This window comes from Schistocerca americana, chromosome 6 (assembly GCF_021461395.2).
Source record: "Schistocerca americana isolate TAMUIC-IGC-003095 chromosome 6, iqSchAmer2.1, whole genome shotgun sequence".
NCBI classification, from domain to species: domain Eukaryota; kingdom Metazoa; phylum Arthropoda; class Insecta; order Orthoptera; family Acrididae; genus Schistocerca; species Schistocerca americana.
Genome location: NC_060124.1, coordinates 297,357,164 through 297,369,981, shown reverse-complemented (window position 1 = coordinate 297,369,981; position 12,818 = coordinate 297,357,164). Strand labels below are relative to the sequence as shown.

Genomic DNA, 12,818 nt, shown 5'->3' with positions numbered 1-12,818 from the left:
CTCTAAATAGCATTTATAAGGGCATTGTTTGTGTTGTTGACCCGGATGATGATTACACGAATATTTTGTCAGGATTTGTAAGCGGTGGGTCCTTGAGCTGTGGCAGTACGCGAACACGAGAAGTAAGTTTAAACAGTTTTATTAACAAAGGTGGATTATAAAACATGCACACTATGCACACCCATCATCACTGTGTCTGAAATCCTAACACCAGCTAATTACCGTCATATCAAAAGGCTCCATGGTGAGCTAAGAAAAGAGACATGTTCGCACCCGAGGCTGCGCTAGTTAATACTGCCCACTACAGACAGCGGCCAGTCACGTACTCTCCATCGCAGTGTCTACTGACCAAGCGAATCATCAGCATTGCAGAGGGGTCGGCTGGTGAGCGTGCGTTAACGTACTGCACAGCTGTGTGCAACCCGTAGGCCCTTACATCACTCTACCCAGAGAAAAAGAGCAAAAAGCTCAAAACGACCTCCTGAGCATTATGAATCTATTTTGCCATTTGTGGCATCAGAAGGCATTGCAACATGTATTTCATTTGCAGACACAGTAACATTCGATACAGAGAAGCGTGCCTTCAAGATGACAATTTCATACATGACAAATGCTGTTGACAAAAGACAAATTGATAAAAGCAATAAAAACACAATACTGACAATCAAGTATGCATTAATATTGCTGGAGGAATCAAAGGACTTAATTAAATTATTGTCTTCAGCAAAACTTGATAAGGAATGCTTTTCATATGTTAATATGTATGCATCATTGTAACAAACAGGTAACATTCTCGTTAATGGCAAATGTCCAGTTGCATGAAATGTAGTTGGCAACACACTAGACATATCAAATAGTTCACATGATAAATCACAATGTGTGGCATTCAAGAATAATCCACTATTGTTCAGTTTTAGTGTAAAGGGTAGCTCAATTGTATCATAGTTATTACATGTAAATGCGACATCGAGGGTGGAGTTAAATGAGAAAATTATACCTTCAGAACATCGTTTAAGAAATGGATGATAAAGAGGCATTAAAATTCTAGGGCAATCATCTCTTAGGGGATGATTCATAAACAATTCTTTCTCTCAGCTGTATACTCTACTGTCCAAGAATACTGCCAATTCAGGGCAAATTAACTTATGACTATATTTACACATATGCAAATCATTTTCATTTAGGGGCACAAAATATCTTTGCTCCTTGCTGATCAGTAGATAACCATTCAGTACATACTTTACATAGATACCTGCCTGTCTCCATTTCACAGGGTAATTATATACATTTCAAAATTATGCTTTGATCTAGCAATGGGAATAGAAACAATGGCAGTTAATTCATCTTCAATCATTAAAGAGTGTGTGATGGTTAACTTGCAGTAAGCATATAAATTGTGAGAGTTAACAGGGTAAATCATAGTATATGTTGCATCTAGCTTTCGTTCAATTGATAGTAGGATCTGCAAAAATTGTTCTGGATGTAGCTGTACACTGCTCAATCATTTGAACTACTTTCTAAGACTGTTCTTAAGTTAAGGGCATCAATTCTAGCAGTTGAGGAACTATCAGTAATCCTTAACAAAAGAGTGTTTAAATCTAAGCGTGCACTCACAGCATTTAATCCTTGGAATAGTTCTTGGATATTTGCGTTCATTTCATTACAAATTACATGGAAATTTGAGATAAATTGCTTTACGATCTTTTCAATGAAAACTGTGTGGTTAGTAATGGTTCTTTGCATATTCTTTAATACAATAATTTCATTAGAGAAGTTAGTTGAATCTGTACTGGACTGTTGTTCAACAGCTAATAATTTGCCTTTAACTTCCAGTAGATCTCGACTAGTTAAAGTACCAAATACAGTATGAAGGATACTCCCTCCAAAATCAAACCACACACGTTTATGCCTAATTAAAGTTTTGTGTGGCAAAAGCTTTAAAAAACAGTAATTCTCTTGTTCATAATTAGCAAATGTAGACTCTACCTGCAGTTTGGGTGTGATCCAGTTATTATATCAAGATGTTCCCATTTCCAAAATTGTATCATTACCCTTAACACAATGAATTGGATCAATTTGCTTCTTTATAGACTTGAACTGTTGCTGGATTTTACTCATATTGTACTTGAGGACAAGTTTTGTATTACTTGCTGAAATTACCGTGTCTGATCGTGGTTCAAACAAAACACCTGTACTCTGTGGTACTATTACTACAGCATTAGTAGAATAATCTATCACAGCAAGCATTAGAATAAAAATGAACATGGCTAATTAGTTCTAAATATTAGTTAACAATGAACATAAAATAAATGAGTTTCTTGTGGTAACCTGTGGAATAAAATGTTCAGTATCACTTGTGCACTAGCTTCAATACTAAATTCTCACAACACATTCACATAAGCACATGGCTGAAATACACACACATTGCACACTCACACACTTCACACATTTACGCAGATTGTAGGGGTGTTTGGAACAGGATTGCTCGGAATGTGGCGATGCCTCGGCCTTGAAGTCTGGACTGCGACCTCGCGATTCTCGCTTGCTGTATTTGAGAACAGCAGGTCTGCCTCTCGGTTGGTCCTCGTCATCTTGCAATACTACAGGAAATCTACCCAGAAATAGCTTTACACGATTCACATGAATGACAATCGATTGAAAGGGCAGTTCGAGCTTAAGAGTGACTGGTGACAACACCTCCAAGATTGGATACAACACCTCCAAGATTGGATACAACACCTCCAAGATTGGATACAACACCTCCAAGATTGGATACAACACCTCCAAGATTGGATACAACACCTCCAAGATTGGATACAACACCTCCAAGATTGGATACAACACCTCCAAGATTGGATACAACACCTCCAAGATTGGATACAACACCTCCAAGATTGGATACAACACCTCCAAGATTGGATACAACACCTCCAAGATTGGATACAACACCTCCAAGATTGGATACAACACCTCCAAGATTGGATACAACACCTCCAAGATTGGATACAACACCTCCAAGATTGGATACAACACCTCCAAGATTGGATACAACACCTCCAAGATTGGATACAACACCTCCAAGATTGGATACAACACCTCCAAGATTGGATACAACACCTCCAAGATTGGATACAACACCTCCAAGATTGGATACAACACCTCCAAGATTGGATACAACACCTCCAAGATTGGATACAACACCTCCAAGATTGGATACAACACCTCCAAGATTGGATACAACACCTCCAAGATTGGATACAACACCTCCAAGATTGGATACAACACCTCCAAGATTGGATACAACACCTCCAAGATTGGATACAACACCTCCAAGATTGGATACAACACCTCCAAGATTGGATACAACACCTCCAAGATTGGATACAACACCTCCAAGATTGGATACAACACCTCCAAGATTGGATACAACACCCCCAAGATTGGATACAACACCCCCAAGATTGGATACAACACCCCCAAGATTGGATACAACACCTCCAAGATTGGATACAACACCTCCAAGATTGGATACAACACCTCCAAGATTGGATATGGTCCTTCACAGAAGTTCTTAAATTTTTTGACTTGACTCTTCTTTAACACCATGTTACTCAGTTACTCAAGATCCCCAACTCGATACTGTGGCACTGCTGCTTGCCGGTCATGTTGTCTTGCTTGCTGAAGAAAGGATTGATGATTCCACTGTTTCAGTCCCCTCCATGCTTCCTTTAGCTTGCTTGCTGGATCCCTTATGTGTTCATTGCTGATTCCGGCAGTCGATCATGCAAAGTCCAAGGGTGAATGCATTCTTCTTTCATAGACTATCTCATATGGACTTTGGTCAGTTGAGCTGTGCATTTTGGCATTGTAACAACTTACTTAGTACGGTAAAGAGACATCCCAATTGTCATGTTTGCTCACATAATGGCTAGTCATTTTAATAATTGTTCTGTGGACTTGCTCGACTCTTCAATTTCCTTCACGGTGTGCTGTTGTAATCTTTAACTGAGTTATTTGCATGAGCTTACAAGGCTGTTTAAGTAACTCCCTCATAAAATTCATTCCTTGATCACTAATTATACTTAATGGTGATCCAAACTTAAGAATCCATTCTTTCACAAAAGCTTCAGCTATAGTCTCAGTGCGCTAATCAGGTATTGGTATCATGAGAAGGTATCTAGAGAAATGATCTAACATTGTGAATATATATTTGTTTTCATCTGCCGTCTTAGGCAATGGTCCTATGACATCTAGTCCTACTCGTTCAAATGACTCACTTGTTTCTGGCAGTTCTTACAATGGTGCTCTACTTTTTCCTACATTATTCTGTCTGTTACAGGAATCGCATCGTGAAACAAACTCGAAAACGTCAGCTTTGCAGCTCGGCCACCGAAACATTTGAGCTATTTTAATATTTGTTTTCTTTTTTACCGCAATGTCCTGATAATAGAGAATTGTGTTGCTCTCTCATGATTTGCTCTTTCATACTTTCTGGAATAACTAGGCGGTTTCCTTTACTAGTTATTTTGTACAATAGTCCGTCTATTTTGACAAAAGTCTATCATTTTTCCATAATTTGCATTGTGGACCTTCTTCCTGAGCTGCCTTTAACTCTTCTTCTCAACTCATTGTAACACAAACATTGACTTTTCGACTCATTGCATCAGAATTCACATGTTATGAATAACCTTAAATTGGTACTCACTCAGTCGTAATGCCCATCTTGTCAATCTGGAACTTGGATCCTTTAAGCTCAATAACCATTTAAGTGCGGCATGATCTGCAATAACTGTAAATTCTCTTTCCGCTAATAAACATCTGTTATGTGTTACACCAAAGCACAAAGTTCGTTCTCAGTAGTGGTATAATTACATTCTGCTTTATTTAATTGTCTGGAAGCAAATGAGATTGCATGCTCATGACCATCAACTTCTTGAGACAAGATTGCACCTATGGCAAAATTGGATGCATCTGTTGAAAGAATAAAAGGTTTACTGAAATCCAGATAGCCTAACACTGGGCCTGTGGTTAGAGCAGTTTAAAGTTCTTCCATTGCCTTTTTGAATTCTATTGACCAATTAAATGAGACTCCTTTCTACAGTAGCTGTGTCATTGGATGCGCTATATTCGCATAACCGACTATAAATCGTCTGTAGAAATTTGACAATCCCAAGAATGATTGTAGTTCTTTCAAATTCTGTGGTTCAGGAAAATTCTTTACATCTTCAATTAATTTTGGATCAGGTTGAACACCTTCACTGGTTATAACATGACCAAGATAGTTAACTTTATGTTGTGCAAAATGACATTTATCTATTGATAAAGACAGGTTTGCACTTCTTATACACTCAAAAACAGCTTGTAGTCTCTAAGTATGCTGCTTCATGTTTTCACCAAAAATTATTAAATCATCAAGGTAAACAAGTGCCTGTGTTGGGGGGGCCCCTCGTAAAACTGAATCCATCAGGCGTTGAAATGTACCTGGAGCATTACAAAGTCCAAACGGCATACGAAGATACTTGCATACTCCTGTTGCTGTTACAAATAAAGTTTTTGCTGGATCATCTGGATGCACTGTTAACTGGTGATAATCACTTGTTAAATCACATACTGAAAAAATTCAACATCTGCTCAAGTAATCCAAGGTTTCCTCTAAATTTGGTAAGGGGTAAATGTTGGGTGTGGTCACAACATTCAAAGATCGGTAATCAACGCAAAAACGGAACTGTGGTTCTCCAGGAATTGATTTCTTCTTTACAATTACAACAGGTGAAAACCATGGTGGGTCTGAAGGATCTCTTGGTTTTATAATTCCAGCCTCTGATTGTTCTTTAACCATGTCTTTTTACCTACTCTCTTTGACTAAATGGTATTCGGTAAGGTTTCTGTGCATGTTCTCGGGATAAATCTGCATATTCCAACAAAACAGGCACTAAAATCTTCTGTTCATCAACTGTCAAATGTTCTATCTTTTTCCAAAACTTGTGCTTCAGTTCATTATTAACTTTGTCCCCTCATTACAATTTTGTGGTACTGTTACAAAAATCTGTGTTTATAACTGAGCATTTGTTACCTTGTCTGGAATCTGTATTATGTCACTTTTACTTACGTTTGACACTTTAGCAACTTTTGTTCCTCGTGGTAAAACAACATCCTCATTGCTCATATTTGTTATTGTAACCAGGACCTTTGCGACATTCTGTCTCACTATTGTAGCGACACCTACACTTCTAGCAACATAACAATGCATTGTATGCAGTAACTCATTTTTCTCAGATCGCTCAATTAATAACAAAGTTCCTTCCTTGCATTGGGGTGACTTAACTTCAACGTAGATTGTCTTTCCTGCTCCCTTGGGAATTTGCTGAGGCTGATCAATTTGTACATGGACTCAGACAGTTTGAACTGATGCATCGTTTGGGCGATCCATTCCCATGACGTCAGTATTGCTGCTCCTTTGAGTACGATCTGAAGAACGATTTCCTAGGTTGTAGTTACTACAGCTTAGTCCGATCTTTCTTTCTGCGACAAATATCTCTGCCTCGTTAGCGGACAAAAAATCAAATCCAAGTACACCGTCATAACGTGTTTAGTTATTTGAAACTACTTGCTCCCTTGCTGTGTATTTATCTTTATCCTCATCCTCCATCTTCATCTCCATCTCCATCTTGGCCTTGGCCAAGAATTAATTCTACGTCAACTTCTCCATGGTTACGTAGCTTTCCTCTGTTTAACCCTCGCACTTTTAATAGTGGCGGTTTCAATTTATCCTGTTCATCTGTGCAACACTACATTAATGAGGTCTGACTCATGTGTCAGTAAGTAGTTTGATGTTTCTCCCACGATATGCAGCACCTATCACGAAGTCATTTTTGGTCTGATTTTTGCTGGAACTAACAGGAATCACTGTCTCTGGCACGGGGCGGGTGGAGTGGTGGCCGTACGTCTCCGTACTCATTTAAAGTCTGGCAGATAGTATGTTGTTTACATTACCTTTCTTCTTGTTGCGACAATCTCTCAAAATGTCCCACAATGATAGCAGATTCGATTCTCTTTACAATCCTTACGCTTGTGACCCTGCTTACTGCATCTTAGCATTTTACGGTTCTGTTGGAAGTTCTGCGTTCTTGTTTCTGCATCTCATTCGGTCGTCTTAGTGCTTCAATGAAACCAACAGCTGATTCTACTGCTTCCTGAAACATTTTACATCATGTGAATCGAACAGCTTTGCTTACTTCCTCTCTGTGCAACCCATTAATGAATGTATCCAAGGCTCTCTGGTCAGCTTCGAACAGCTGAATGCGATTTTCATTTTCATCTTTTACTAACTCGTATGTTTGAACATTGATGTTTTGAATTCCGTTGGCAAACTGCTAGATAGATTCATCTCGTCACATTCGCAAACTGTGAAGCTGCTTTCTGTAAAATCTGATTGCATTTTTATGTTTAAATCTCTGAACAACAATCATTCTAAACTCATTGTAATTTCTGTTTTCACGCAAGTAGGCTCCGCACTATTGAAATCTTGTGCTGCTCCCTGAGTTCTTAATTTGGCAACTACTAGCTTATCAGAATCTGTCCATGATACTAACAGGGAGGCACCTTCAAGTTTACGAAAAAACGCATTCACATCATCTTCAGGTTTCCTGCTAATCACTGATGGCAATAATGAGAAATTATTTATTGTTGTTGTACCTGAACTGCATGAACTATTATTTGACTAGTCTCTCGGAATGTTATGCTCGCTTCTTTCTGCTTTTAACTGCCAAATCTCATCTTGCAGTTCATTAATAACAGTTTGTAGATCGACAACGTTAGTCTGACTGGCTTGTGACATTTCGTCAGTCACTCAAATGTAAAATAAAAATCCATCACTGCCTTTCATATTCTAGCCAAACTGGAGTAGGCCAACCTGAATTCCAGACAAGTTGCCTGGCGAGCGCATGTTAATGTACCGCACAGCTACGTGCAACCCGTAGACCCTTACACATTTAAATTATTACATGTGAAGCTAGATGAGTCATTGTTGTACACACACACACACACACACACACACACACACACACACACACACACACACACACAAAATGCTGTTTTACAAAAGGTTTTACCAAAGGCTTCACCTAGAATGTCCTCGTAATTGGGTCTACTGTTTCTACATTTCCATATGCAGAAATCTTCATCAGTGTACCACAAACAATTGGATGTTCATTAATTGGTGAAAAATACAAAAATCAATTATTTATTTTTTTATTGAATATTTGACTAAAGAGAATTATACCTTACATTTCTTTACATGTGCAAAATTTTGAATTGCAGTGTCACTCAGTATTAAAAATACACTTCTGCTCTGAACTGACTAATTTAATAGGCATTATGAAGTAAACAGCTTTTCTCATTGATTTTGCAGCATTAACACAGCTGTGTAGAGCAGCATCAACAGCAGCTGGTTCTATAGTAGCAGCAGGCAGGATGCATTATCACCTGCTAACAAACATCTTGAAAAGCCCTATGAGTTTCTTTGATGCCACACCAACAGGCAGAATAATCAGTAGATTTAGTAAGGATGTGGATGTTGTGGATAACACTCTGGCAAATAATTTTAACTCCTGGATTCATCATTTTTTCTTGGTAATCATTAAATTCTCTAGTTAACAGTGAGGGGTCAGTCTTTCCTAAATGTTTTGTGCATTTTACTGTCAAAGGGCTGCTGTCTTTGTCCATTGTTGTCATTGTGTTGTATTGTTTAGGTTAATCCTTTGGCAATAAATTTCAAATACTGGCTGTAGCAACTTACCTTGTCAATAATTCAGTGTTTATAACTGACATTAGCCTAAGCTGAAAACTGAGCACATATGTGTTGTGAAGAAAGGCTGCTTTTTGTGAGTCATGTCTGGCCATAAGAGTGTTATGGACAGTAGTCTGGGAAAAGCTAATGTTTGGTTCAAATGGCTCTGAGCACTATGGGACTCAACTGCTGAGGTCATTAGTCCCCTAGAACTTAGAACTAGTTAAACCTAAGGACAACACAAACATCCATGCCCGAGCCAGGATTCGAACCTGCGACCGTAGCGGTCTTGCGGTTCCAGACTGCAGCGCCTTTAACCGCACGGCCACTTCGGCCGGCCGCTAATGTTTGGATTCACTGGCTTTTTCATATGGTGATTGTCATGTCGCATTGAAGTATGATCGATAGTCATTTCTAATGTTGCAAATGTTTATTAGCTGAGGGTTGCTTTTTGTCCAACGTCATGTTTTAGCTAAAGCTTAACAGGCTTAAAACTTCGATAATACCAGATTACATCATTACTCTGTAATGAGCCACTTGAGACTTTGAGCTACGTATATCAAAATAATAATAAATATCCCTGAACAACCTTTGAAACTTAGTCAATAGAGCAGGGATTCACCCTATGTAGTTATTACGTTCCCCTCCTGGATTTTTTAATTACCTTGGTTCTTAGTTTATTCAAAGGTGACTCCCATCTTGGAAATTTTATTGGAAGTATTCTTCTTTCAAGAATAACAACTCTGATACACAGTCAGCTGCAGGAAAAATAGCTGGCATAAAATGTGCTATTTTCAAAGATTGATAGAAGTGTTGCCTTATTCTCCTTCACCACTGCAGAAGGATTGAGATTTGTGGCTAAGTGTTTGCTTGTGTTTTGTGAGTTTCTTTGATACACATTTTGTAATAATGTGGTTGCTTGGCTTGGTACGTAACAAACTACTCATTGGGAAACAGGATATCTATTTGAGGGCATGCGGGCATGTTTAATTTACTATTTTCCTTTTACACATAATTCTGTAAATACTATAGTGGAGGAGAGATTCATTTATAATTTTTATTCACAGTGATCATTCTTGGTAAGATAAAATTTACTGTGTGCGTGTGTACTTTGGGTAAATAATTGGGAGGACACCTATTGGGCAGTAACACTGAAACAATTTTGTTACCTACATTCTTGTTAGGAATAGTGCTGGTCTGCAACATGTTCAGCATCTTACGTATTGTGTGATATTTTAATACATTTTTATTTTTGGTGTAGGGACTTGATAGACATCTCAGTAGCAGGTAAGAGTAAAATATCTTAATTTTTCTTCTTTACTTTGTTTCTGATATTTGTTTAATGCCTACTCATTTCTGATATTAAATGCCTATTCAGTGAAAAATTTTGTGAAGTTTCTGTAATTTGTGATTACGTCTTAAGAAAAGTCAATGAATATTATTTTATTTGGATTGTTTGTCTATTCTGTTCATTGTGTGTGTTCTTTGTGTGCTTGTTTCAGTAATCTTTTTACTCCTGTCATCATTGACTACATTTATTGGTGCTCTGAGTGCTGCCCATATCATCCACTACAGTTTGCTTTCAAATATAATGCGGACACCATTATCATTTTTTGATATAACACCTGTCGGAAGGATTATAAATAGATTCTCTAAAGATATAGACACATTGGATACTGTTCTACCACATAACATAAGGGGTCTGGTGAACTGCTTTTTTGGGGTATGTGTATAGGTTTATTACTGCACAAAACTGAAGCAAACTGGGTACATACTCATAAGGTACTAAAATGATTTTTCTTGGCAGTTTTCAAGTATAAAAAGAGTTATAAAGTTTTCAGTGTTGTTATGATAGATTTGTGACAATAATGCTGGCGTTCAGTGCTAATATAAAACTTGCTTCAGCATAACCAATGATGACAGTGAAAGGAGAAATTGAGAAGAATTTCTTACACTCAGATGGTGTTAATAATTGTGTGTCATGAAGATTATTAGAAATGTTACAGAATATTTATTATGCAAAAACAATCCAGACAGAAGATGGTGGCAAATTGTATCTTGTGGCTTTTTTAAATACTTTGAGTCTGAATTATTCTTAATCCTATAACTGCTTTGGTTGCTGATTTTTAAATCCTGCTCTCAGTTCAAAGCATTTTCAGCACCTCTTCATATATGAGCAAATACTCATTCGTTTCACACCAAAGTCAGTGTTGTAAACACGTTGTAAACGTGCAGGATTAAAAAAAGCCAATAATATATAGCATATATGTGTCTGGAAGACTTGCCCCTTTTCCTACTGCATCTTAATTTTCCAGTTTTCAATTATGATTGGTTATTGGGCTTGAGGGATGCTGAGAGGCGTTGTTAGCATTTGTTTATTCCCACTGGAAATTAACTGTCCTCAACAGTTGTGTATTAATAATAATAGTAACAAAACTGACTAGGATTTCAGACTAAATTCAGTGGGAGGTAAATGTTCACCAATTTTGATTTTCAACATAAGACAGCATGTTAAAGAGTCAGTCACATACTTTTGGCATCTGAATGTTCAAACTCTACCAAAAATAGTTCAGTGTCTCATATAAACTGAGTCAAAATAAACGCAAATGATGGTACATCCAACAGCTTTCTGGCTTTTACGAAGTTTGAGAGATCAGGAATTAAATCGTACATCCCCCATACACATCTCACTGTGCATCACTTAAATTGTATCGTACTGTTCATCACCACTGCTGTCTGCCAAAAATACTGACCTATATCACACAGCATGTGCAATGATTTATACTTGTGATCCCATGACATTATCATTATTGAGACAGCAAAACTACATTTTTGCTTGCCATTTTAATGCTTTACACTGTACCTAGAAGCCCTGCACATCAAATTACACAAATCTTTAACTTACGTCTCATTACATACTCGCACACTATATACTTCTCTAAATCTTTAAAATATTACTGATTTTTAGCTACAAAAAAGAATACATAAAGGTGTCTTGCTTAAAAGTTTTGCATTCTTTCATGATATGAAGGGCGGGTTAGTAGTTTTTATGTTGTTCTATCTTTGGGGTCAGATGTTCATATTAATGTAGGGTCCTTTGTTTCAGCTCAAAGAGTTCTTTAAATTGTTATGCTTAACTTTTTTTAAATAAAGAATCATACACTTGGCATTGTGACTGAGGTTCAGATCTCACATTGGCAGGCTGCTGTGGTTAATGTGCACATAAAGGAATCTGATCATGTGTGTCCAGTGGAACCAGCCACCTTACATCCTGCAAGTTTGTCAGCCATATCTACCTCCTGATAACGCTGAACAGGCATGAAAGTTTGTCATGTTACTGATTTTACACCTTCAGATATAGCCACCTTCCATTTCTACACTCTCTTACACACACCTCTGCTGCAATCTACCATTTGTTTTGTATGTGTAGAGTTCCCTGCAGATGCATTTCCAAATTTTACACATATGATGTAGTTATATTTGTGTGTTACATCAATAATCTTCAGATTTGGAGTTAATGCCATGTAAGAACATTACCAGAATCTAACCTTCCAGTAGTCTTTTGAAAGATCAAATTGCTGGTTTGGTAATTCATGTTGTAAGTTCTTCATTTTTGAAGTTCAGATTTCTCCTTCATCCCATCACTGCCAAAAGAACTGATTTTGTGTCCTGTCCAACTAGAAATCTGAGTGCGATAGTTGTAATTACTATTCACTGCAAAGTTGCACGAGGAAGGAGGCGGCCACGGATCTTACAAAAAAACTGGTACGATATAAATTAGACTGTTTCCTTTCATCATCCAGTGTAGATTGTGGTACCAGTATCTGCAGAGGCTGCAATTGACAGTGAGCTACATGTAAAAAAATGCCACAATGGCAAGGCACTAAATTACTAACTGCAGTGAAAATGCTGGGTAATTTAGGTGTCTTTTTGTGGCACTCATGCTTATGTGAATTAAGTGAGAATTAACATTTCTGTTTTACCTAAAAAAACAAACAGCTAGTTGATAAAGAATTTCTACATCTACAAG

General features: G+C 37.6%; 1 protein-coding gene across 1 annotated transcript in view; it reads left to right on the top strand.

Moving 5' to 3' along the window:
* The window catches only part of LOC124619877 (multidrug resistance-associated protein 1), a gene marked incomplete in the record, with an annotated part of 365,477 nt that overhangs the window by 300,337 nt on the left and 52,322 nt on the right, over positions 1 to 12,818 (top strand). The window contains 1 exon segment of the mRNA XM_047146501.1: positions 10,291 to 10,511. Coding sequence (XP_047002457.1) covers positions 10,291 to 10,511 — 221 coding nt within the window.